This window comes from Plecotus auritus (assembly GCF_963455305.1).
Source record: "Plecotus auritus genome assembly, chromosome: 7".
NCBI lineage: Eukaryota > Metazoa > Chordata > Mammalia > Chiroptera > Vespertilionidae > Plecotus > Plecotus auritus.
This window is the reverse complement of record NC_137774.1, coordinates 177,528,606-177,556,032: the sequence shown is the minus strand read 5'-3', so window position 1 is coordinate 177,556,032 and position 27,427 is coordinate 177,528,606. Positions and strand designations below refer to the sequence as shown.

General features: G+C 45.6%; 2 protein-coding genes across 5 annotated transcripts in view; one reads left to right on the top strand and one right to left on the bottom strand.

Annotated features, from left to right (window-relative positions):
- MTREX (Mtr4 exosome RNA helicase) overlaps nt 1–24,560 on the bottom strand; it is a 51,628-nt gene extending 27,068 nt beyond the window's left edge. Inside the window, exons 1-15 of one of the 2 annotated variants that reach the window (XM_080677334.1) lie at nt 24,115–24,560; nt 20,856–20,993; nt 18,807–18,873; nt 17,770–17,832; nt 16,916–17,028; nt 15,610–15,784; nt 13,684–13,774; nt 11,710–11,834; nt 10,589–10,687; nt 10,048–10,150; nt 8,102–8,233; nt 6,102–6,181; nt 4,598–4,708; nt 2,547–2,648; nt 1,639–1,764 (exon numbers count right to left, since the gene is read on the bottom strand). In XM_080677334.1, coding sequence (XP_080533460.1) covers nt 1,639–1,764; nt 2,547–2,648; nt 4,598–4,708; nt 6,102–6,181; nt 8,102–8,233; nt 10,048–10,150; nt 10,589–10,687; nt 11,710–11,834; nt 13,684–13,774; nt 15,610–15,784; nt 16,916–17,028; nt 17,770–17,832; nt 18,807–18,873; nt 20,856–20,993; nt 24,115–24,242 — 1,653 coding nt within the window. In that variant the 5' untranslated portion in view covers nt 24,243–24,560. The remainder of the gene's footprint in view (nt 1–1,638; nt 1,765–2,546; nt 2,649–4,597; nt 4,709–6,101; nt 6,182–8,101; nt 8,234–10,047; nt 10,151–10,588; nt 10,688–11,709; nt 11,835–13,683; nt 13,775–15,609; nt 15,785–16,915; nt 17,029–17,769; nt 17,833–18,806; nt 18,874–20,855; nt 20,994–24,114) is intronic. The other variant, XM_080677335.1, reaches the window with a different exon arrangement.
- An 18-nt stretch (nt 24,561–24,578) lies between these two features.
- Nucleotides 24,579–27,427, top strand: part of DHX29 (DExH-box helicase 29) — a 38,871-nt gene continuing 36,022 nt past the window's right edge. For 2 of the 3 annotated variants that reach the window (XR_013961044.1, XM_080677332.1), the window contains exon 1: nt 24,589–24,899. Coding sequence is in view for 2 of the 3 variants with exons in the window: in XM_080677332.1 (XP_080533458.1) it covers nt 24,725–24,899 (175 nt within the window). In the remaining variant the exon portion in view is untranslated. Of the gene's footprint in view, nt 24,900–27,427 lie in introns of all 3 variants that reach the window. The other variant, XM_080677333.1, reaches the window with a different exon arrangement.

Below are 27,427 nucleotides of genomic sequence, written 5' to 3'. Positions count from 1 at the left end.
AACTGTTTTCACTTGGTAGACTGCTTCATAATCTCACTCTATGTGAAGGAATACTACAGAAGCGTATTACATTTTCCTGGGAAATGTTCCAGTCCAGCAAGATGGGTAAGCTCTAGAGACCTGCTGTGAAACACTGTACCTGTAGTCAAAAACGTGTTGTGAAGAGGGTAAATCTCATGTTGTGCTCCTTCCACAATAAAATTTTTAAAAAAGTTTTAAATGAGCCCTGGCCCAGTAGAGCTCAGTTGGAGCATCGTCCCGCGCACAAAAAGGTTGCAGGTTCGATTCCCAGACAGGGCACATACCCAGGCTGCAGGCTCAATCCCTAGTCAGGGTGCATACAGGAGGCAACCGATCAATGTTTCTCTCTCACATCAGTGTTTCTCTCTCTCTCACAAAAAAATTTAATAAAAACATATTCTCAGGTGAGGATTAAAAAAGCAGTAAAATATAATATACTGACCTATGTATGTCTTAACGTATTTTGAAGCTTTATTTTTTTGTTTTAAAATTTTAGTTTTGAATTGCCGTTTACATTCAATAGTATTTTATACTAGAGGCCCAGTGCACAGAATTCATGCATGGGTAGGGTCCCTAGGCCTGGCCAGCGATCAGGGCCTTCCTTCCCCCAGCTGCCAGCTGGGGCTTTCCTTCATTCTGCACCTCCCCCTGGTGTTCAGCGCACGTCATAGTGAGCGGTCCAACTCCCAGTCGGTCAAACTCCCGAGGGGACACTTTGCAAATTAGCCTTTTATTAGACAGGACTGTTTCAGGTGTACAGCACAGTGGTGGGAGAATCACATTACTTTAGTGAAAAAGGGGTCCCCCGATATTTCAAGCCCTCACCTGGCCCCACACACAGTTATCACAGTATGACTGACGGTATTGTTTACGCTGCCCTTTCCATCCTGTGACCACGCCATAGCTACCAACCTGCACTTTCCACCCCTTCGTCTGTTTCACCTTTATTTTAAATAGCTAACGAGCTGGCCGTTAATTTTGTATTTTTAATTGATGGTCAGTTTCCTATCTTAGGGTTTAAGAATATGGAGGACAAGGAAAGCAGCCAGGTTGAACTTGCTTGAGAAGCTCTTCAAAACAAAACAAACCATCTTAATCTAAAACACAAACACTATGAAAGCAGAATGAACAGGCTAATTTGAAATAAAGCTTAAAGCTTTTAAATTAGTTTTGGGGTATTTATAGTCTATCAACAGGTTGAAACAGGATGGTAGATTGTAGAATTATTTAGCTACCTGGGCTTGCAAAGGTAGAGGCAGGTAACTGCCCAAACCCTGACATCATGGGCCTCACTTCCTGTTCGGGTAGGGGAAGAGCAACTCCTGCCATGGAGGGAGATGTCAAGGTCACCTTAAATGTGAAGGGAAAGTGAGTGTTTTCACCCTCACTGAGGATCTGCACAGCCCTCCAAGCGCTTATCTCTGCGACCTCCCCAGCCCAGGCAGTTCTGTAAATCAACCCATCTCCTCAGAAAGATGCCCGCACCGACAGAGATGCCCGCACCGACAGAGATGCCCGCACCGACAGAGATGCCCGCACCGACAGAGATGCCTGCAGAGTGGCTCCTCAAGTATTTCTCTCCACTTCCTGTTGCAAATGCAGAAGCTTCCCTGTTACCTTAAGCAGCTGCTTCCCGATGGTCGGGCTCATCTTCTCGTCCACCATCAGAATCACGATTCCTCTGTCGTCCATCCCCCTCCTTCCCGCACGACCAGACATCTGAATGTATTCACCAGAAGAAATCTAAACAGACATAGGAAAGCTCTAAGTTTAGGAGAGAACCTGGTAAAAAATATATTCTTACTTTTTTTTTCTTATAAAATACACAAGTTACATAGTCCAAAAAATCCCCCAAAACCCATGATTAAAAACATGAACTTTCCGGAAAGTGTAAGTGAAAACACAAAACTGCTAAACACATCAGAGTAACATTTAAATTTTAGCTCCAAAATGATCAAATCCATACCTACAGGGAAATACCAGCTAATTCACTGGCATAAAAAATCTTTAAGTTAGATATTCTGAAAAACAGCCATCTACAAACGCAGACCATGACCAAACTACTGAATCCTAATCCAATCACAAATTGTCTTGATGTGTATGAGTTTAGTAAAAATCAGCCTTAGTTTGAAAGAAGCACAGCTATTTCCTATTTTCACAGTGTATGTCCTTGGAGTCAGGTAGAGTCCATTCATCACCAAGAACCACCTCGTGGAGAGGGTTAGGTGCTTCAAATACCTTAAACTGAGGAAATGAAAATTCTGTGTGTTTAAAATGATTTGAAGCATTCCCAAATCATTTGCCCACTTATCCCTCCCAAACTTTTTCACTGAAAGGTTTTGTTTGTTTTTTGGCTAAAGGATAGAAATGTAAAGGATCTGAAGCTTAACCTTGATAAACTTGTATTAGCGCAGGTATAAGTTCATGAGTATTTAGAACTAAACATCTCAAAGATTCCATGAGCCAAAATCACCTTAAGTAAACAAAGATAAAAGTTATTTCAATATCGGAATCACTTTACTTACCCATCGAAAGTCTTTCCCATCAAATTTTCGGGCATTTGTAAATAAAACTGTTCTAGCTGGCATGTTAATTCCCATAGCAAAAGTCTCCGTCGCAAATAACGCCTAAATAAGTGAATAATTATACAATTATTCACCAAGAGGGAAAAAGATAAAAATACTTTATTTCATCAACTCACAGAATGCTATTCATCTGTTAAAAAAATGAAGAGCTATGCATGTGACAAAATTAAGTAACATGGGCAGTACAATCACTTTTGTTTAAAAAATAAGGCATGTATTATGTGCATGTGTGCTCATGGAAATTTCTAGGACGTGAGGCGAATGGTGGTCTTTCATTTTTTACTTTATGCAGGATGGTTCTATTTGAACTTTACAACCAACAAGTATCACTTATGCTTTCTAAAAGAGACTTTAAAATGGGCCAGAGCCTGAACAAGACCCAGGTATAAACAGTGACCAATTCTTCCCGTAAAATACCTCTGTGTGCTCTTTAGGACGGCGGCCGCCCACCTTTCGGACCTCAAGGACCACCAGTGGTCCACGAACCACCAGTTGGCAACCGCTGCTTTAGGGTGAATAAATTTCTTCAAATATTCTACATAGTGCTGCAATTCTCATGATAAATTTCTAATCTAACTTTTAAACCAAACGATTTGAGTCATATATAGGCTGATGACTACATTTTAAAGTTGTATTCCATGTTTAACATCCCATTTCTGGGTATAGACACCAACGTAATTTTAAACATTAAATCAGACGGCCGGGTTTAAATCAGAATATCATCTCCAAGTCCACCTGCAATTCTCCCACCTTCTCTAGTCTTTTAAATGTGTATACAGAAGGGAGTTCACCTACAGAATCAACTCCAGGTCTGACAATTCAATAGCACCTTTTACAAAATGCCACACTGTACCAATCGTGTTAGCGTTTCTTACTAAAAATAAGATACAAATGATTTTTACCTACAACCCAAAATTTATGAAGTGCATGTATCCAACCCCCCCCCCCCCCCCGCCGCTTTCTGAAACCTCACACCTGCCCCTTTGCTTTCACACAAGTCCTACATTAGCAGCTGTTTTAACCAAAAGAAACCCAGAGGATTTTTGCTTTTTCCAAGAAGGGCCGAAGACAAAGCAGAGTCAGCATGTTTTGCTGCAGCCGTCAGAGGCGGGGGCACCGCGCAGGAGGGGCCCTGTGAGCTCCTTCCCAGGAGCCACCTCAGCGTCAGCCGCAGTCCTAGCTGCTCAGGGAGCACCTGCGCCTTCCCGGACTGACTGCATCGGTCAGCAAGATGTGTCCTAAGGAATCAGAAAAGCCTACGAGCCCGTCAGCGTGCTGCCCTTGGTATAAAACCGGGGGCGAGGAAGCCTTTCGATGGCAATGGATGGAATGAAGACACTGTGTGCGTGCTGAATTTGGGGTCTGGGAACGCGCAGTCATTTTCCATGTAAGTTAATGTGCGTGCTTCTTCAAGTTACACCATGTCAGCTGATGAAAGGCTTCCCAGGAGCACCCTACTGCTGGACAGCAGGGGCCGTGTAGCACTATGTATGAAAACCAAGGGCGTCCCCCACCACACTGTGTGACCTAGTGAAGACAACAGAGCAGCATCACCTGTCCAGAAACAGTGTTCTCAATACTTTTCAAACTGTTCCCACAGTAATTCTAGGGCACCCTACATAATGAGAGAGGAACATGCTAATTATCCGTTATGCCATGAGGCCTAATGACCCACCGCGTTACAACCGATCACACATCTGCAGGAGGGTGGGGCTGTGAACTACAAGCAGGTGGCGGAGAGCTACAGGAGGGGGCAGGGCAGCAAGCTATGGGGGGGCGGGGGGGAGCTGCGGGAGGCGGAGAGCTACAGGAGGGGGCAGGGCAGCAAGCTATGGGGGGGCGGGGGGAGCTGCGGGAGGTGGAGAGCTACAGGAGGGGGCAGGGCAGCAAGCTATAGGGGGGCGGGGGGAGCTGTGGGAGGGCGGCCGCGACCTACTGGCGCACGGATTCTTGCGCAGGGCTACTAGTAATAAATGAACGTGAAATCATACCTTTATCAACCCTTCAGAAAAGAGGATTTCTATAGTTTCTTTCAAAATAGGCAGTAAACCGCCATGGTGGATGCCAATCCCCCGCTTCAAAAGAGGAAGTACATGTTCAACCTGCGATTGGAACATTTATTTTACAATGTGAGCAAGAGGGAAATTAAAAACCCTAACCAACCAATTAAGGAAAATGGGTAATCAAGAAAGAATGCTGTTAAAGAGACATCACATAACCATGACAGAATAAAAGCAAAAACTAAACCCGTATCCCCTGACCAAACCCAAAACATAAGCAACTCCATCAGGCTCCAGGCTTCCTTTATGAAAAAGTCTGAAAGGCATGTTTTAAATAAACTTTATAAATGCTTTGCTGCCTCATTCAAATGTTACAGCATCACTTTATCTCCTCCAATAAAAATTAAAGCTTATGAGGAAAAAGTTAGTGTCTGCACAAAATAAACTTAAATACTGGCCAACTCAGACCAAAAAGAATTAAGTAACTATAATACATGTTTAACATAATAGATGTACTTCCTCTAAAAGTCAGTGGGTGCCGAAGAGGTCATTCTCATCAACACTATGCCAATGCCATTTGAGGTCCGCTGTCAGTAAGTGTGCGAGGGCTACAAAATATATAAAGACACGGCTCAGCCCTTCTATACTAACCATTCACCTGGGAAGAAAAACTACCAAAAAAATTATAAGTTAAATATTCTTTTAAATACCAACATATTGGCCTGGCCAGGAAGCTCAGCTGGTTAGAGCATCATCCCAATACTCCATGGCTGTGGGTTTGATCCCTGGTCAGAGCACATATAAGGACCAACCAATGAACGCGTAAGTAAGTGGGACAAATTAATGTTTCGGTCTCTCTCTCTCTCTCTCTCTAAAAAATCCACAGTGAATATACACCAACGTGCTCCTGCAGTCTTATAAATCCCGTGTAAGCAGAAGCAATCATTCGTAAGCAGATGGCGACCTCCCAGCTCCTCACAGTCTGTGAAAGGTTAGGGTGGACAGAGGTGCTCTCAGATTGGATGCACATCAGACTCCGGGGAGCTTCAGAAAAAGTGCAATGACCAGGCCGCACCAGACAATTAAGCTGAATCTCTGGGGGTGACATGCAGGCACCGGGAATTTCAGAACTCCCAGGCGATTCCAATCAAGACAAAGCAATGTAGACACTGGACTCCTGACTAAACACATGACCTCACCAGTGAAGCCCCTGTTGCTCCACAGCCTGAGACTCTGAAGTCTTGTAACTGGCACGTCAGGACCAAGCGGTCAGCTCAGACCATGAGCGCGTTCAGAAAAGAGCGCCTCAGGCAGCAGTCTTTCCTCCTGCCACCTTTTCAGAAGCTTCAAGTATAAGTCAGGACACCATTTCAGAGCACGACACAACATATCTCCTGAGGGGGCAAACGCTACAATACAGCAACACAACTAAGAACCGCAGAGCGAATTCATGCCACCCGCTCCGAGCCGTAACTCACTGCTACCCCACACACACCTGAGGGAGCTTCTTATCTTCATCCGACAGGCAGTCAATCGCATTACTGAACACTTCTTCGACCATCTTCTTCTCTTCCTCTAGGAGAGAACACCCGAAGGCACATGAATAGCTTAATGAGCCAGTGACACCTCACTTCGAACACGCAGAGAGCAAAGTCTATAGAGTAAAAATAGTCCGTGTTTTGGACTGTCAGAAGGGAAAGTAGATTAAAATGACAGCTATTGCTGAAACCGGTGTGGCTCAGTGGATAGAGCGTCGGCCTGCGGACTGAAGGTCCCGGGTTCGATTCCGGTCAAGGGCATGTACCTTGGTTGCGGGCACATCCCCAGTGGGAGGTGTGCAGGAGGCAGCTGATCGATGTTTCTCTCTCATCGATGTTTCTAGCTCTCTATCCCTTTCCCTTCCTCTCTGTGAAATATCAATAAAATATATTTAAAAAAAAAAAGTCTCAGAAAACTATTTTAAAAAAATAATAAAAAAATAAAATGACAGCTATTATTTAATAAAGTTCACTAACTTTTCAAAGCATATATCACAGACGTAGTCTGTGAATAGAAGTACTACCGTGTGAAAACAGTGGCTAACTGTGCTAACTGCTCGGCATGCAGGTTCAGGTCTAACAGTCCAGGCCTCAGGCTTCACTATCCACCGCTGAGGAAAGGGTTAGAGAGAACAATGGGTGCTGCTCTTCGCTGTCAGAGCAGCACCTCAAAGCCTCTGCACTCACCCACTACACCGCCTGCTGGTACCGTCTATACATAATAGGTAGTCAATGAATATTGGTTGGACTGATCAATAGTAACACTGCAACACTGAGCAGACTCAGCACTGGTAGTTATAAGAAAACATGTCTCATCCTAGCCGGTGTGGCTCAGTGGATAGAGCATCTGCCTGTGGACTGAAGGGTCCCGGGTTCGATTCCAGTCAAGGGCACATGCCTGGGTTGTGGGCCTGCTCCCTAGTGGGGGGTGTGCAGGAGGCAGCCAGTCAATGATTCTCTCTTATCACTGATGTTTCTATCTCTCTCTCCTTCTCCCTTCCTCTCTGAAATCAATAAGAAAATATATTTTAAAAAATTAAAAAAAAAAGAAAACATGTCTCAGCAGAGCTATTCACTCAATCAAAACCGTAACTACAGTAAGTTCTCCCGTACCAGAGCCGATAGGTCCTAAGTGGAATGATGCAGAAGGAGACCCCTTTACCACGGGCTGACTGACAAACGAGACAAGCTCCTCCGGCATCGCTCCGGCCTTGTAACAAACGATGCCGAGTAAAACGTCACTGGAGGACCTGCGCACTGGCTTCCAGAGGTTGTCTGCCAGGTGTCACTCTGGCCCCGGTGGGTAAACCTAGCTTTAATACGATGGGTTTGGTTCTGTCCCGGAAACAACCCCGAAATCCAATTCTGGGCGAGTGAAGACTTACTTCTCACTGTACGGGAGCACGCAAGTCAAGGCCGGACCGAGTAACCACCGGCTGGTTTTCGGCACACCGCCACGTTCGGCTAGCTGTGCTACTGCCTAGCTGTGTGACTTCAAGCGAGTTACATGTACAGTTAACGTGTGAGAATAACGCGGACTTGCTGGAAGTACTCTTACTTTACTAAAGAGTTACGGAGGTAAGGGTGGCTCCCGGCTGGGAGTCCTAGAAGGTGGAGCACAGGACCTTCCACAGGAGGAGGCCTGGCCAGGAGAACACCCTGCGCAGTCGGACAGAGGCCGCACCACCTGGGGCTGTGCCGGAAGCGGAGGCACGGGCTACGCTCCGCAGCAGGGACGGTGGGGTTGTACAGAGCAATGTACTCACACCTCCCATAAAAGAAGACAGAGGAGGAAAGACGTGATCGATCCCCTCCTACAGCCTCTACGAAAGTGCTGAGTACCTGCTCCTGGAAGGCGAGCTGCAGAGCCCAGCCACATACAACCCGGAATGTCTCCACAGGGCTGTGTTCGCGTTTCTTTCCCTAACATTAAAACTGCACTGAAATCGCACAGTACCTGTGTTGAAATCTAACTTGGTCATTTGGAGTGCATAGGCTTCACAATCTTTCTTACTGAAACTGAAAATAATTACAGGTTGAAAATTTCTTTCCATAATCATCTTCACAATCTTGAACACATTTGATGGTCCTGCGAAAAGAGTATATAAAACCAAATCCAAAAATTAACTCAAGATGGATCACAGACCCAAACATAAAAGCTAACACTGTGAAACTCTACAAACTCACAGGAGTAGCCCGGTGGGCAACTAAGCAGTTGAAAGTTGACCCAGGAACCAAGAGATCAGGGGTTCAATTCCTGCTCAAGGCGCATGCCCGGGTTGCAGGCTCGATCCTCAGTAGGGGACATGCAGGAGGCAGCTGATTAACGTTTCTCTCTCATCAATGTTTCCATCTCTCTATTCTACTCCCTTCCTCTCTCTCAAAATCAATAAAAATATTTTTTAAAAAAACATATAGGAGTAAACCTTCATGATTTGGGGTTATGCAAGGCATTCTTGGATATACCAAAAGTACAAGCAACAAAAGAAAATAACAGATAAGTGGATTTCATCAAAATTAAAAAATATTGTACTTTACAGACACCAACAATAGAGTGAAAAGACAATCCTTACCCGCAGAAAGAAAATATCTGCAAATCACGTATCTGATCTAAGGGTCCAGTACCAGAACATATAAAGAACTCTTACAATTCAACAACAAAAAGACAACGTGACTTTAAAATGGGTAAAGAATTTGAATAGATATTTCTCCCAAGAAGAACGTGTGGCCAGTGAGCACATGGAAACATACTCGGCACCACTGGCTGCAACGGAAGTGACCAAGATACCCCTGCATGCCAGCAGGATGATGATAACCATTAGACCCGAGCAGTGGCAAGGCTGTGGAAGATGTGGAAACCCGACACCCTTCCGAGGGGAATGTAAATGGTGCAGCCACTTCGGAAATAATCTGACAGCTACTCCCAGGTTAAACAAAGAATTACCATATGGCTCAGCTGTTCCATCCCTAGGTATATACACGAAAAGGGAACGTGTTCACACAAAACGAGGAACACACGTGATTATAGCAGCATCATTTACAATGACCACACAGCGGAAACAGCTCTGGCCAGAAGCTCAGTTGGTTAGAGCAGCATCCTGATACGCCACGGCTGTGGGTTCGATCTCCGGTCAGGGCACATACAAGCAGCAACCAATGACTGCATCAATAAGTGGAAAAACAAATCTCAGTCTCTCTCTACCATCCCACTCCCTCCTTCCTTTTCTCTCTCCCCCTCCCATCCTCTCTCTTTAAAAAAATAAATAAATTTTAAAGTGGAAACAATCCAAGTATCCATCAACTTATGAATGGATAACAATGGAATGTTATTTGAATATAAAAAGGAATGAGGTATTGACACATGCTATAACATAGATGAACCTTGAAAACATAAGTGAAAAAAGTCAACTACAAAAGACCACACACTCTATGAAACGTCCAAGAAAAAAAGTTACCGAAGGATGAGAGAGGGGAAAGAGGTTGGGGGGAAATGAGAAAGGACTGCTAAGGGGTATGGGGTTTCTTTCTGAGCTGATGGGCATGTTCTGGAACATTTTAATTGTATAATTTTGTGAATATAATGAAATCCACTGAACTGTACACTTAAAAATGGTGACAATTGTGGCATGTGAATTACATTTTAATAAAAAAATGCTGTGATGGTTGCATAACTCTATACTAATAACCACTGAATTTGGACACTTGAATGGGTAAATTGTCCAGTATGTGAATTATATTTCCACAAAGGACATGTAGGAAAAGAAACCTTTACCCATTCACTTTGATCATATATTATCAGAACCGCATAGCTTCCTGAGGAAAACAATTCAATAAAAAGTTTTAAACGTCATTTGGAACTACAACTTACACGTCAGATTACCTCAAAACAAAGTTCAAATTTACCTTTTGTTCCTCCTTTCCGACCCTTCTGGTCTCCCTTTGCCAGGTCCCCTGCCTCCCGGAGGACTTGCATGGCGGTGTTGAAGTTATCTTCTCGGAAGTCACCCTGGAATCAGAGGTTTTTGTTTCTTCACTAACTTCCGGCATAATCTAAACATCTTTCACACTCAAAGCAAAGCTTCCTCAAACAAAAGTAACTTAGTAATTAATAGTTATAACAAAGGCCATGAGAATAGTTCAGAATGTGTGCTGAGAGGTAATAAAAGGTGATAAAGAGAAATTAAAACGGGAGAGGCAAAACGTAAGATATTGGAAAGGCCCAGCGGCCCTGTTCTCCAAGCATTTTAAACGCTGGAAAAGGAGGGAGATGCAATTATGCACACGAGAAACCAAGTCTGAAATAAATGTTTGAAAGCACACACACAGCACACAAGGCCAGCAGTAACTCTGGACTGCAGAACTATTTAGGAAAAAAAGGATCTCTACAGTTCTTCTCTAGAAGAATTACAGCAATTAGAGACACAAGAATGAGTCACTCCCTTACGTTTTCATCAACCACCAGGTGCAGGCCGTCTCCCCCCGCCGGAAAAATGTAGTGCTGCAATGGAGTAGGCCGGTAGTCTGTGTAAATTACATGGCAAGGCTGCAGAGAGAAGGAAATACAATTACACACATAATATTTTATTTCTTCAGTAATAACATCACTTATCTGACCTACCTAAAAGACCTTAGGGAAATGAAATGTTTAAATTCAGCATGTCAAAAAGAAAAAAGAAATTAAATAAGTATCACTTTAAAACCAGGCAAGAGGGAAATGTGGAAAAATAAGATCAAATTATACCACCATCTGTTCAGTTTTACTCATTTCCTACTCAGGGCCAAATACCTGATTTCAGCGTTGACAATGACCTCGGATCGGCACCCTGGACCTGTGCTGCCAGCATCACAGACGCCTATTCCGAGAGCAGGCCGTGGTGACAGTGAGTGCTCCTGAGGTGTCCTGGGCCTTTCTGCACCCCCCCCCCCCCACCTCCCGCTCTGGGAGCTTCGGGAGCCTCGGCAGAGCAGCCGGTTAACGGCGCTCCTCTGGAACACCCGCTGGGTTTCTATCCTACAGAAGCGACGTGATCGCCACAAAATGACAGCAGAGTTTAAGGAAAATTGAGGGCAGGAGAATGAAACCAAGAGCGAGTTTACTACACAGGACAAGTGCCTGTTACAAGGTCCTATGCCACTGCTACAGTTGGACTAGAAAAGCAAAAGGGACAAAGTAGATAAAGTCTGTGTGCACATGAGAAAAAGCGCATGCTCTGGACACGCCCAGCTTCTCCTGGCACCACGGTCTTGGAGGACATTGGTCCCCTGGCTCACTGTACAACAAAACGCAAGTACTTCCAAATCTGCAGGTCATAAGGATCAACTTGGGAGCGTGTGGAAGGTGGAGCTTCCAAGACCCTCCCCGCAGAGACCTGATATGCTGGGTCCGAGATGGGACTCAGAAACCGGCACTTGTAAAAAGCTACGTCAGTTCATTTTGAATAAGCTTGCTTGATTTGAGAAGCAGTTTCTTTATTTGGGTGGCATTAGGAACAAAGGATGGGACACAGTTAGGCTGGCTTATAACACTGTAAATACCGAGGACATTAAAAAAAAGTAAGGAAGTACCTGCTTATGTAAATGGCAAATCCATTCGGCAAACTGTCGGGCATTTGGAATAGTAGCCGAGAGAAAGACATAGTGGACATTATCAGGAAGCAAAATGATAGTTTCTTCCCACACCACACCACGCTCTGAAAAAAGCAAACACACCCTGCATTTCAGTGTCACTTTGCTGACCACCTGAAGTCAGCTTCTCCTGCGCTCCAAAAGCAGAAACGCAGGCCACTGGACACAGGGTGTTCTTGGCCACAGACCCTTACTGACAACTGCTCTGTGTGCACCGTGATTATCCAGCAGAGGGCAGACCAAACCACGGTAACACAAGGATCTCTGAAACAGGAGCCTGGGAAGGGCAGCTTCAGGCTGGACCTTTGTGCCGGGGGTCTTGTCCAGCATCTAGAAGGTTCAGGAATCTGGAGAAGGGCTGCGGTAAATTATTAAAGAGTCTAGAGACGAAACACAATTTTGGAAGGCATTTTGGGGAGCCAGAGCAGACTTAGCTAGAGAAACCAAGTCCTGCTGAATCTCCGGACCCCTTGCTCTTTATTAACACAATTTGTCCTAAGGCAAAGTAGATATACATATCAAAGGTAAGTTTGGTATACAGGAGGCACTGTTAGATTGGGGGAACTGCCTTCCGCTGTTCAGGTGTTTGGCCAGCAGGAGGCAGTAACATGTAGATTGAAATGCCTCAGCTGTCCGGCAGCAAGCAATCACTTAAGCATCCTTTTCAGATTTGGGGAAATGCCCTCAGCTGTTTCCAACAGGCAATAACCTGTGATTTTCCAGCCTTGCTGAAGGCTCGAGGCCCACCAACCTTTTGATGAACTTCTTGCATTTATGACCTGCTGGAATTAGCTTCCCAGCACTTTTCAAACAGCCTAACGAGATTCCCATGACAGAGGAAATAGCATCTCCATCTCACTCTGGGAAGCAAAAGTTAATGGCTTGTAGAAAGTTACAGCAACGAATCTCAAAGAACACCATTACCATATCATAGGCAACTTTCATCAAAATTACCCTCATAATCTCTAGAGATAAAAGACAGCTATAACGGACAGCAAAACTCTAAGTCAGTTTTTATTAAAATTGAAAAAGCCAAAAGAATCAGTTTGAGAGTTTTCCCCTAAAATAAACAAATCAACACAGCATTCATGATTTTAAAGCCAAAACAATTTTGTTTAGGACTTAGGTCTATGATCTGTAAAGGGTAAAATGTTCAAAGAGTACATGATTTCTTAGATTGCTTCATTTTCAATGTAAGTACAGGCCAACCTAGTGCTTTAGTTGAAATATAACTACGTTCTAGGTGTGTACATGTTAAACATTTAACTTTTAAATGTTCGTTAACATTAGCCCACCCAGTTCCATCCAAACTCAGAGTATACTTCCTTTCCCAATACAGTCATGGAATAGTTCAAGAGAGATTTATAATTGTTTCTTTTTGATCACTTTTATTTCATAATCCCAATTTTTTTACCATAAAAATGTAATTTTATTTTTAAAAACAAAAATAAAAAAATCAAGAAAGAATTTTCTGTCTAGAATTTCTTTAACATTAACTAGAGAGCTCTATATTTGAAAAGCAAGCTAGTTTGAATTGAATTTCATTTGTCTTATTTGAATTTGCATTTTCTTACTTAGAAAAAGTTAACTATTTAAAAAACTATAGGTAAATGCGATCCCATTGGAAATATTACATCATGTTGTCCAAAAATTTAGTTTACTAGACCTCTAGCCCATGAAATACCAAAGCAATTTTCTTTTTAGGTTTATCAGTTTACAATAATGGATACACATGAACAGCCAGATGGAATACATGGAACAAGGTGTGTGGGACAAGGCATGGAGTTTCCATGCCCGCCCTCCCCGACTTTCCCCATGTTCACCAACCCAGAAGCTTTTCCAAAGCAAAATTCTTAATACCATTTTTAAGCAAAGCACATGGCACACACATCTCAACAACACAGCAGAACATACCTGAATCTCTCATGTAATGAATTTCATCAAATATGACCCAAGCAACCTCTCGCATAACTTCAGAACCTCTGTACAGCATACTTCTCAAAATCTAAAGAAAAAAAAAAATAAAAGACTCAGCAGAATTTTGACATAACAAAAAGCTGTTCTTTCTAAAAAGAAATTTTGGAAATTCTTATTTAATGGAAACAAACTAATTTTAGGAAGTTACACACACATTTTAAATCTATTTCACAAATTATATAAATTCCTTTTCTCATACCAGTAAAACCAAAATAAATGACTTTTCAACATTTAGTACTCAGATACAGTACACGAGGAGAATTATACCCGCCTCCACCTTCCCATATCCCAAATATAAAGCCCCTTCCTTATGTGAGAGTGTGGGAACCATGCCAGAGACCCCAGACAGTCCAGGCCACTCAGAGGGCGAAAGGCCTTGTTGCTAGTACGCCGGAATGGCCAAGGTCACTCTGAACATGGGAATCTTAATCAGAATGCTCAAGGCTAAGCTACCGTAAGCAGCCACACGATCTCATGGTCACTGTGCCCTTCTGTAACCCAAATGATTGATGTCATTGTTGGCAACTGGCCTTCTTTGCCTCAGGAGTACAATACATGTTACTGACCAGCCAGTGTGCTGGGAAGAGGAGACAGGAGAAGCTGCTGAGCCAGAGAGGCTGGAGAGGCTACAGCTCTAAGAAAGAGCTCAGGTGCTATTGCTATGTAAAGCGATCGGTCTAGAGGCAGCGTGAGGCTGCTCAGATAATAGCTGTGGGCACAGAGATCAATGCTACTATGTAGGACAGATACGTATTTGCCAGCCGGTGTACGGCTGCCTGAATGGAACTTTGCTGTGAAGAGCTGTTTTGTCTAATGGCGTATGGCCACTGGCTCCGACAATAAAGACTCATTCTTACATACTCACAACTTCCTTCTCATGGCTTCTCTGTCTACCACCAGGCGTCCAAGAAGGTCCAGCGCCTGGCAGAGGGGCTTGGCCCCAACAGGTAGTGCAATGGGCAGGGTTTGAGAAGGAACCTGCCTGACAGTTGGCATAGTGGAGCAGAAATTTAGAAGACTATATGGACCTAGAGCAGCAGTGCTCTGAGTGCTCCAGCTGATTCCGACAGAGAGCGGCTGGAAGTTATCTATCCAGCACACCAGATCTCATACTGCTTACCCATTCTTTTTCTGCCTCAGCTCACAATATGGATACTTTCTAGGAACAATTATCCTGAGTTTTGAGTTAAAAAAAAAAAAATCATCCACAAATGCAGAAAGTTTTGAGAGCGGGAAATAAGACTTACTTTGGGCACCAAAATGAAAAGTGAGCAATGCTTCTGGCTGCCTCTGCAGACCAGAAGCTAATTTCTGCTCTATTGTCCCTTGTGGGTACAAGAATATAATTTATGTATGAAAGTATTTAGAGAGCTAATTATGTCCAAAACCTAAGAAGTTGTGTGTGTATACGCAAAACTTAACTGCGATTATGGAAGAAACTAAGCATAATTGGGCATCTTTTTTAAAAGTCAGTTATTTACCTATTTTTGTCAACATTCAGATACAGAAGGAAAAATTACATGGAAGGAAGATCTAATATGAAACTATGTATTCAAGTCTTTGAAACTATGTAAACAAAACACCATCAATATTTTTATGTCATTGACAATAAACCTTTAAAAACACCTGGTCGAGAAAAAAAATTATAGCTAGCTTATATGACAAGTAATAAATATTGATAATTTGTAACTATATTAATACAATCAGAACGTTTTAAGATAGAATTTATCCCTTTCAAGTAAATCTATTCAGAAAGTATTATACTTTACTTCTATAGAGCAAGTGATAAAATATTAGATGTTCTAATTGGGTACTTTAATTAAATTAAAAAGGAAAAACTGGATGGGGCACCATATAAATTACCTCTGTGGTCATAACAAGACAAGATGCTGTAGGATTAATAGTAACATCTCCCGTCATCAGACCAACATCTTGAAATTCTTCATACATTTCACGGTACTTCTGGTTACTCAGAGCCTTAATCGGGCTGGTAAATATTACACGCTGTTTTTCCCTTAAGGCCAATGCGATGGCATACCTAAAAATGGGACAGCCAACAAGAACAAAGTATTTACAAAGCCTTTTCTTTAAAGTATATGACTATGTACATCTGAAACTAATATAATAATGTATGTCAACTGAAACTGAAAAGGAAAAGTGATAAAAAATACCAAAAAAATGATTTAAAAAATTTCTATTAGCATATAAATTGTCTGAATTTTCAGTAATTACTTATCCTAACTTGACTTTGCAAAACATTAATATCTTCTTTTATTTGCTATCGACAAACTGTTATAGTAATAATCCTATATAATAAAAGCCTAATATGCTAAGTGTCCGACCGCTCATTCAACCAGTCACTATGACATGCACTAATCCTATATAATAAAAGCCTAATATGCTAAGTGTCCGACCGCTCATTCAACCAGTCACTATGACATGCACTGACCACCAGGAGGCAGAAGCTCAGACTGGTAGGTTAGCTTGCTGCTGGAGTCTGCAGATCAGGACTGGACAAGATGGGCCAGACACGCCCTGGAACTCTTCTACTGTCCCTCCCAGGCCAGCCAACCTCCTGCGGTCCCTTCTCGGCCTCTAAGATATTTCTTCTAATTAATTTCCTCTCAATGTGCATGAATTCGTGCACCAGGCCTCTAGTTATTATTATGATAAACCCAAATTGTAGTGATCTAAATAAACAAGAAAATTTTACCTCTGGTGTTGGAATTGGTGTAACTTAATTACTAATACCAATGGATTGTTAATGGTTACCCCATTTCTTGTAAGCAAATACCTTTGGTCCTATAAGTGGGCCTCCAGAAGCTTAGAGCCATTGTATACATACAGTGTATGAACAATTAGAAAACACTGGGAGATGCTGTTTTTTCTTTTGAGTTTCATAAATAAGTTAATCCATACATAGTCTTTCCCCACAGGTGAGAGCTACCAAGTCAGTCCTTGGTTGAAAACCATGGGGAGCAATACTTAAGTCAGATAACTAGACTTAAACACAGATGTAATAAGAGACTTGAAGAGCATTACATAATGATGAAGGGTTATCCAACAAGATCGAACACCTGTGAAATATTTATGTAACCAACACAGAAGCACCTAAATATACACAGCAGGTATTAATAGACCTAAACATCACATAAAGAAAGCTACTCACTCGGCACATACAGTTTTTCCAGCTGATGTATGTGCGGACACTAAAACAGACTGATTATTGTCAACACACTGGATGGCTTCTCTCTGAAAAGCGTCAAGAATGAACGGGTATTCCTATAAAAATACACAGAGATTAACATCCACATGAAAATTTTAGCCACATCAGAGCATACTTAAAATCAAGAAACATTATCCTCAGTAGCATTCTAGAAGATTTCTTTATGATTCTATGTATTTAGGATATATACCACCCACTAGAAGAGTAAAACAATCTTTAGACAGCATAGAAGTTAATTCTGCTGTGCCATCTTCCAATTATGGTCATATGCTTACGTGTACATGACATTACTTAAAATATACTAAACGTTACTTTTATCAAGGACATGCTTTGTGTTAGGCATTTTGCAACCTATTTTCCATGTATTATTGCTAATATTCACAACAACCCCTAACTACGAGTTGTTTTCTTTCCCAGATGGAAACTGAGGCTCTGGACAGTGAAGTTCCTCACTAGGTACTTTCAGCAGAGAGTTTTACCAGAAGCTGTTAAACTGCTAAAACTATAGGCAAAGCTCATTGCACACGTGCATCGTTTTCGGGAGGAAGATTGGTCGTTTTCATGAGATTCTTTAAAAGGTTGAGAACCATTAATTTTTTAAAATGTCATCACATGATGCTTGGTTCTCAGCATGTTTTTACTGATTCAGTTCTCACTGTACTTAATTCCAGGTAGCCGATTCTTAGTATGTATACACTAGAGTGCATAGAAATCTCACTTGAAAGAATTTATCTTTAATATATTTTAGGAAAAAGAGACTCAAAAACTTTAAAAACTGTATTGCCCGAAGTACAGACCTTTGCAGCTTTTCCAACTCGAGGTTTAAGTGGTATATAATCTTCATCTGCAGGAAGTGCAACCTGTTGTAGAAATAAGTAGATAAATAAATCACCAACTTACTATTTAAGAATTGATGCATTCAGCACTCCATAGCCAATGATGGTTTGAAAAATAAAGGTGACGAACTAGTGTTTGATAGTCCTGGACACTGACACTCAGTCACTGCCTTTAAGAACAAGTCAAAATGCTGAAGCTACAACACTCAGCTCTGCTAGTGCTGAACCTAAAGGCAATGCGATCAGGAGCTTCTCCGTCTGCCTCCCTGCAGAAGCTGTGCCTTTCGGGTCGAGGACCTTTCCTGTGCACTGCCTGACGTTAACGAATGGTCAGAAAGCTGAATGGACACAGGGGACGTCACTGTATGAGAGAAAACTATGTGGAATAAAATGATGCTTCCTATTTCCTGGAACAGAAAATCTCCTCCAGCGAAGATTAAGACCTGGAGAGCTGTTCACAATTACATCTACACTCCCGACTTAAACCACCTTGTGGCAGAGCAATGAGACCGCACCACCTGCCATCAGAGCAAGACAGGAGAGCCAGTGACCGGAGTGGCTGCTACTTGACTTCGGAGAATGGAATGAACTCATACTGACCACCTGCTCCGCGCTGGGCCTTTCTTCATTTCCTCATGGAATCTCACAACCGCCCCGTGAGATAAATTCCATTATTCCAAGTTTATGAATTTAAAAACCAATGACAAAGATAAGTAAGAAATTTATCAAAGACTGTAGTTAGAAAATGTGCTGTACAAGGACCTGAGCTTGGGCTTGGCTACAAGGCCCCAGATCCTTCCACTAGACCAGTGGTCGGCAAACTCATTAGTCAACAGAGCCGCAGTTTGCCGACCACTGCACTAGACTGTCCACTCCACAGAAACTCCTTACTGTTTCCAAAGCTTTCAAGGCCAAACTGCTTGCTGACCATCACACGAGAGAGCCCCAGGCAAACCCCCATTTACCACACCAACCTTCTGGAGGGACACTGTGCTTACCTCGTGTGTACACCCTTCAACAGTTTCAACTGACTGCACTTTTACTCTGGGCATCAAGTCCGCCAAACTTAAAAAAAAAAAAAAAAGTTGAAGTTACCTTAGAATAAATGATCCTATATAATAAAAGGCTAATATGCAAATCAACCAAACGGTAGAACTACCGGTTGCTAAGATGCACACTGACCACCAGGGGGCAGACGCTCAAAGCAGGAGCTGGCCCCTGTGGTCAGTGCTCTCCCACACAGGGAGCACCGCTCAGCCAGAAGCCAGGCTCACAGCTGGCGAGCGCAGCGGCGGTGGCCTCTCCCGCCTCCGAGGCACGGCTAAGGATGTCCGACTAAGCCGTCAGTCAGACATCCCCCGAGGGCTCCCGCACTGCGAGAGGGCGCAGGCTGGGCTGAGGGGGATACCCCACTCCCCTGTGCATGAAATTCGTGCACCTGGCCTCTAGTCTTTCTATAATTAGTGAATCTCCCACTGGCACTCCTAAGGAAAATAACAATGCCCACTTAACAGTATTCCCGATTGGAAAAGGTTTGGTTATTTTGACTATTCAAAATTTTTCACATTATTCAAATATATGCTGAGAATTCAAAATAATCAGTTAACAAATACAGAACAGTCTCCAAGTGGATTATTCAAAGAATTATGACTTAGTTCCAGTAACTATTTTGAATAAAAAATACCTCTACAAAGCACTGTCACTACTTCTGACATAAATCTGGTTATAAAAACCATCACATGATAGAAAGTACATAATAAACTAGTCTAACCCAGATGCTGCTGCACTTACAGAAGTGGTCCTTATTCTCATCAAAATCCTAAGTTACACATATAAAAAATAGATGTGCGAGATTCATTAATCTCTTGACTGTACTTCTCATTTTTATTTTAAATAACCATGCTTTGGATAAAACCCAAGGGTTACTTCAATAAGCAACAATCATTTTTTAAATGGCCAATTAAACTGTTTTAACCTATTCCACTAGCTTGAGCAAACAGTGTACCTTCAATATTTCAGTGACACATCTACCGCCACATACAGGAGCTACTGTTGCTAACCTACATTAACAGCCAACTTGTTTTAAAAAATAATCATAAATTCTTCATGGCAGTGCCAAGCTAGAACATGGCCTACAAGAAGAGAGACGCAAAGCCATAAAGATCATCACAGGAATAAGTGAATTACTTAAGAAATTGGCATCAACTTCTAGAAAGTTCCAACTTTCAAAATCAGAGCAATAGCAGCTACTGCAGCCCCAGACATCCCTAGGTCTCCCTGGACGAGCACAGTCTTGCTTCACAGCCATGCTCCTGCTCCACACAAGAGTGAAAACCTAACTCCTCCTAATGTCCCTGCTCACTTACTCCTTCTCTTGGGTCAGTTTTATTCCTTCTTATTCCACTCTTCTTGGGACATCAATGAATAAGGAAGTATGTCATTTCTTCTTTTTCTGAAAACCAGGCTTCAACATTCTCAAAATTGGATTCTAAAGTATTAAAATATCCTTTCTATACTGACTCCATTTCCCCAAACTTGGTTAAATGTTCTCTATTTATATGCTTTTATACCTATACTAGAGGCCCAGGGCACGAAAATTTGTGCACAGGGGGGGGGTTCCCCTCAGCCTGGCCTGCCCCCTCTCACAGTCTAGGAGCCCTCACAGGATGTCCTAGTGACGGCTTAGGCCCGTGGGGAGCGGGCCTAAGCCGCAGTCTGGCCTTTCTATGCCGGAGGCGACCCGGCAATCAGGGGAAGGCACCGCCCCCATAACCCCCACCCCACCCCTGCCGCTGCCGCCGCCTCCTCAGCTGCCTGTCCTCGGCCCTAGCAGCTGCCTCAGCTTTGGGCTTTGTCCGGAAGGAGGTTCAGCTGTTCGGTCTAATTAGCATATTGTGCTTTTATTATTATAATTATTACAATTAAAGAATGTCTTCATTTCTCTATCTCAGCATGCTTTTTCATCAAGCAACATGGAAGCAATTTTCAAAACTTCATGCAACTACCAATTTACGCGTTACTAGCATCTATGACAACGGAAACACTACCTTAAGTCTTCAGTTATGGACTCTTCCACCCTGGGCTTCTTTCCAAAAAGGGGTTCATCCGTGCCTTCAAAATCCACATGTCTCTTGGCTTTTCCAACACTAGCTGACTCGGATTGTAAATTACCATCCGAACGTTTCCTGGGAAGCAAACGGTTTAAAATGAATTCTGCAGTGTTGGTTCAGAGTGACTGTGTAAAATTCATCCATTCATCAGGAAACCACACACACAACCAGATACCTATGTCAGTCAACACTGCAAGTTCCTCGGACACAGCTGATTTCTCTTAAAACTGATAAAGAGAAAGAACAAGCATCTATCCTACCTTTCCTCTGTGAACTGTATTTCAAGGCAAACAGCTGATGAGGGAATGTGGGTCTTTTTTTAATAGATGGATTCCAGGTAATAAATGCAGGAAAAAGGATAAAAAGAAAAAACACCATTCTGAACTACTAGTGAAATAACGGAGTTAGGGCAATCATCACAGATGCTGAAGTCATTATGAGAGAGGTCGATGAGAGGTCAGGCTGACACTCAACTCAGAAGCGTGAACATCGGGCGCATCTTATGATGCAATGCAATAGGAACTAAGCACACAGCACCACTGCTAAATATTCTTATCTAAAACAACTGAAGCTGAGTGTAATTAAGTTCCTTGCCCTATTTAGTACACGCATAATCCAAGCTACACCTGTAATTCTAAATTTCTAATAACTAATTAAGACTTTAAAAGAAGCCAACTTTATATTTCCTTTAGCCCAATATATATTCAAAATATTGTCATTTCAATATATAATCCTGATAAAAAGTTATTGAGGTATTTTACATTTTCTTAGGTCTTCAAAATCCCCGTTATTCACACTCATGGCACATTCAAGTCTGACCAGCTACATTTTCGATGCTCAGTAGCTACTGCTGGGCAGGCCTATTGTGTCAGGCAGCGCGGCTCTGGAAGGACAGTTTTCAGCGATTCTTGAGGGCAGAGTTAGGTGACAGGACAGGGAAGCGAATGCAGCATGTGGGACTGCAGGACAAACACCTGGTTCTCCTCTCACCAGCGCTCCATAACATACTGATGGCGTGTGGAAACATCACGGGACTGTTGTAGAATAAGTCTTACGGGGTTTAACAACCAGTGCATGGACTTTGGATTCTGATGCAAATAAACCACCCCAAAAAAAAACCACCTTTGAGATAACTGAAAATTTCACTCTAGATTCAATGGCATTAGGAGTTACTGAAATTGTGTTGGCTGTAATAATGGTATTATGGTTATGTCAGAAAAGAAAGTCATTATCAGTAAAGAGATGCATACTGAAATATTTAGGGAGAAATAACATGAGAAGCATTTGATTTACAAAAAAAGGGTGTGAGAATAGGCTGACAATGACTTGATATTGCTGAAGCTGATCTACGGGTCTATGGAGTTTTTCATACTACTCCCTCTCTGGACAATTCTCATAGTTATACTTTAAAACTACCCACAGCCCCAGCCAGTTTGGCTCAGTGGATAGAGTGTTGGCCTGTGGACTGAAGGGTCCCAGGTTGATTCCTGTCAGGGCACACGCCTGGTTTGTGGGCTCGATCCCCAGTAGGGAATGTGCAGGAGGCAGCCGATCAATGATTCTCTCCCTCCCTTTCTCAAATCAATAAAAATATATTTTTTAAAGTAAAAAACAAACAAACACTACCCACTGGGTTAAACACATAATTCCCTCTAAAGTTCCATGACTTGCCCTCCCGTGTTACACAGATCAAATGGACATCGTGCTACACGTATTGGTTACATATAATCCTTGGAATTGGGCAAGTTGGATTTTTCCCTAAGAACACCTACAAGACAAGACCTATCTAGAAGGGTTGGTAGTGAACAAAATCCCCTAAGTTACTAATGTTCTACATTCTCTTACGTATTTCCCCTCACTAATGTTCACACATTTCCTGACAAGACTAACATGTCAATGACATTATTTTCATACCCTGCAAGTTCTCACTTTGGAAGGTTGTGGAAACAGCTGCAAACTGAAGCAAAGTATTTCCTGAAGTGGGAAGTTGTATGTGCATTGGCTTCATAATAACATAGTTGCCTGTTCAAACTATAGCAACTAATTATTATTTTTTTTAAATATATTTTATTGATTTTTTTACAGAGAGGAAGGAAGAGGGATAGATAGTCAGAAACATCGATGAGAGAGAAACATCGATCAGCTGCCTCTTGCACACCTCCCACCGGGGATGTGCCCGCAACCAAGTTACATGCCCTTGACCGGAATCGAACCTGGGACCTTTCAGTCCGCAGGCCGACGCTCTATCCACTGAGCCAAACCGGTTTTGGCGCAACTAATTATTTATTATTGTTGGGGAGGGGGGAGGGAGGGGTGAGAACCTGTCCTTTCTCATGTTCCCTGCAAAGTTCCCCCAAACTCTCCCAGGCCCTGCAGCGAGAGAGAAGACGGAGTTTCTCCAGTGTCTGACTGTCCTTACCACACCTGGCACCACGGATGGCTCCCCCTGCCCTCACCTCTGTGCTAAGGTCCCGGTCCTTCCCCGCCTCCCGCGGGGCCCATTCCAATAACCTCCGCCCGGGTTACAGCTGCCCCGTGGGGCCATCTCTATCTAACTCACAGGTCCTCTTTGCCTTGTCCTAAACAATTCCGTGCACTTTCCCGCCGGTTATCTTGCAATCGGTGTATATACCTGGATGGGACCAGCACTTCCTTTAGGATTTTCTTAGTAAACTCAACGGCGGCCAACTTTTGAAGATCTACACCGTTAGGCGCTCTACACCGACTGTGTCATTGAACCATCGCAATACATAACCCTGGCGGTGGGCGCCGGCACCTCCTTCTTATGAACTTGGAAATAGTCCATTTCTCTCCCGTTCCCCGTTGCTCCTGTCCCTTCCCCTGCAAGTCCACCCAAAGCCTCGTGACCCTTTACTCCCCAGGTTGCTCGATCTGTGTACGAAAGACTCCCGCCAGGCGCAGTTGTGGTGCTGCTCAGCCTGAGACCTGACCTTCCCCGCCCGCGCGCCCAAAGGCGCAGACAGGGGGAGAGGCAGCCACGCGCGGCCTGCGCACACCGGGGACCCCAGGACCCCGCTCCGAACCGCAATCTCCTCCCTCTTCAACACCGTCCTCGAACCCCCACCTCCCGAGGCCCCTCAATGGACACCCCCGCTTTCCCGGGCTGTTAAAGGGGCTCGTATTTTCTTCTCTCAGCACCGAGAGAGAGAAAAAGCACGTCGGCCATCTCGCTTACCCGGCCTTTTCCGCAGACGCTGGAGGCCCCTTCCATTTCCCCTTCTCCTTGTCTTTCCTGGTTCCAGGCGCAGCGGCGGAGTCGTCCTCGAACACGCTGAAGAGCTCATCCCCGAAGGCGTCCGCCATCTTCCGGAGATGCAGTCCAACCCGCTGCTACCCACAATGCTCCTCGCCCACACCGGCCGTGACGCTTTGAGGCCTCGACGGTGGCCCGCGGGAGACAAAAGTAGTCGGAATCGAGCAGCCGCCGCGAAACCTTTCTATTTTCTCTTTCCTGACCTTGCCTTCCTTTCCTACCCTCAGGACCTTTTCTTCCTTCCCACCTTTGGGATCTTTCCTCCCTTTTCGACCACTAGCGGGTGGGCAGCTCGGTGGCTACAGCGAGAGCGCAGCGAGCTCGGCACGCGGCAGGTACGAAGGGGCAAAGCGGAACCAGGAGGCGGGACCTTCGTGCGCCGGGCCAATCGCGAGGCGGCGCCCAGGCCTGAGACGCCCGGATGGAGGACGCCAGCTGGCGGCGCGGGGCCCGGGCGCTGTGAAGAGCGCTTGGGAGCTGTGCCGAGGGCGCCGGGCCTGGACCGGGAGCCGTCTTCCGCCGGCGCTGCAACATGGGCGGCAAGAATAAGAAGCACAAGGCGCCGGGCGCCGCGGCGGTGCGGGCCGCCGTGTCTGCCTCAAGAGCCAAGGCCGCCGAGGCCGGCCCCGCCACCGAGGCCCAGACCAAGAAGCCCGTGGCCAGGCCGCCCGCCGCCGCCGGCCCCCGGGAGCCCCGCGTCAGGCCAGGTACGAGCAGCCGGCGGCGCGGACGCGTGTGCAGACCCTGGTCCCACAGCCCTGTTAGGTCGGCCTGAGCTGTCCGAGCCCCGATGGCCGCTGTCCGCCCCCTTCTCTCCCTCCGAGAACAGAACAGAAATGGCATCAGCCGGCATCCAAACCAGCTCCTGCACCTTTTCCTCCTGCCTGCTGCTCCCAGCATGTTCAGCCACGTGTAGCGTTGCCATGTGCCACGGGAAATGGAGGCTCCGTAAGGACTCCGGTGCCGCTTACACGCCGAGGGCGGGCCTGACCGTGTGTGCAGTGACCCGCGGTCCGGACCGCAGCCACGCGCGTTGGCGGCCGGGCGACTGGGTGGGATAACTTGCAGATGGGCGGTTCCCGGTGTCCACGGGCCGCGGCCAGAGCCGGTTTTCCACGATGAACAGTCACACGCTGTTTTGTCCCGCTCGTTTGTTGTTTTACTGAAATAGTCAGGCCACACAAAGAGTTACCGAGCACCTACTGAGTTAGGGAAGTGATGCGCCCCGGGGCTGCACCCCCTCTCAGGGAGCTTGCCAGCCCGTAGTCACCGGACCCCTGCTGCATAGTGGATGTCCCATAAAGAAGGCCCAGGGGCCGGGCCTCCTGGCTCAGGGGTTGAGCGTGGACCGTGACCCCGTTGGATTCCCTGGTGCCCGGGTTGCTGGCCGGGTCGCCAGTGGGGGGCGTGCAGGAGGCAGACCATCTATGATTCTCTCTCATCCAAGTTTCTGTCACTCTATCCCTCTCTCTCTCTCTCTCTCTCTAAAAATCAGTAAAAACATATTTTATTTTTTTAATATATTTTATTGATTTTTTACAGAGAGGAAGGGAGAGGGATAGAGAGTTAGAAACATCGATGGAGAGAAACATCGATCAGCTGCCTCCTGCACACCTACTGGGGATGTGCCCGCAACCAAGGTACATGCCCTTGACCGGAATCGAACCAGGGACCCTTCAGTCCGCAGGCTGACGCTCTATCCACTTAGCCACACCGGTTAGGGCAGTAAAAACGTATTTTAAAAAAAGAAAAGCGAAGGGACAGAATTTCGCGCGGTAATCTAATGGGACTACAGAAGAAGGCCAGGGGTTATGGGTGGTCTCTGAACGTGACAGTGAAGTCGAGATGAGAAGGACGTCTAGGTGTTAATTCTGTGGAGGGTGGCAGGCAGAGTGTTCCTGGCAGCGGTAAGGAACACCGTCTGCGGAGACCGGGAGTCAGGAAGGAGCTAGGCCTGAGGACCTCGGGGCCGGTAAACGTGGCCTAAGAGGGAGAGACGGAAGAAGTAGGCGGGTGCACCCTCCCCCTGGAGGGTGGGTGATGCCCCTTGGCCCCGCGGTGTATTGTAGCTGTTAACCACAAAGTCGTTCTGTGCCTGTCCTTGCAAACACGGGCTTCCCCTGGCCTGCGCTGGGGCCGCCGCTCCTGTCTGTCTGGCAGGTGTCCCTCCGAATTCTTTGAACTCGCGAGTAGTCGTCTGCTGTGCTCTTTGGCCCCAGAATGCGGCCCTTCCTTAACGTGTCCGTCTGTGACGTGTAGTTCATCTCTCCCAGCCGGTCTGTCTTTTCCTTGTAGCTGACTCCTCAGTCACAGGTCCCTTCCTGCTCTGCTCCGAGCTCAAGTGGCCGATTCTGCATTTCCCGGGACCTTTGGACCCTGTCCTGCAGGCCTCAAGTCTGACCAACTCGCTCCTCCTCTCCCGTGCTCCCCCTCTCCCGTGCTCCCCCGCTCCCGTGCTCCCCCGCTCCCGTGCTCCCCCGCTCCCGTGCTGTCCCTCTCCCATGCTCCCCCTCTCCTGTGCTCCCCCTCTCCCGTGCTCCCCTTCTCCCACGCTCCCCCTCTCCTGTGCTCCCCCTCTCCCGTGCTCCCCCTCTCCCGTGCTCCCCCTCTCCCGTGCTCCCCCTCTCCCATGCTCCCCCGCTCCCACACTCCCTCTCTCCCGTGCTTCCCCTCTCCCGTGCTCCCCCTCTCCCGTGCTTCCCCGCTCCCACACTCCCTCTCTCCCGTGCTTCCCCTCTCCCGTGCTTCCCCTCTCCCGTGCTCCCCCTCTCCCATGCTCCCCCGCTCCCACACTCCCTCTCTCCCGTGCTTCCCCTCTCCCGTGCTCCCCCTCTCCCGTGCTTCCCCGCTCCCACACTCCCTCTCTCCCGTGCTTCCCCTCTCCCGTGCTTCCCCTCTCCCGTGCTCCCCTTCTCCCATGCTCCCCCTCTCCCTCTCCCGTGCTCCCCCTCTCCCACGCTCCCCCTCTTCCACGCTCCCCCTCTCCCACGCTCCCCCTCTCCCGTGCTCCCCCTCTCCCATAGCGCCTCCTGGCCAGTGTCAGTAGTTACTTGTCATGCCTGCCTTTCTTCCTCAGGCCCAGTCCGCTGCCCAGCTCTGCAGTTCTCACGGGCTTATTTATCTTCCACGCCTGCCTTTCCCTTTTCCTTTGAACCACGCCCACCTCCGGCAGGCACTCCTGGGTTCCTGGAGCACCCGCGGAGCCTTCTGATGGAGCCGCCTGGCTCCCCTCCTT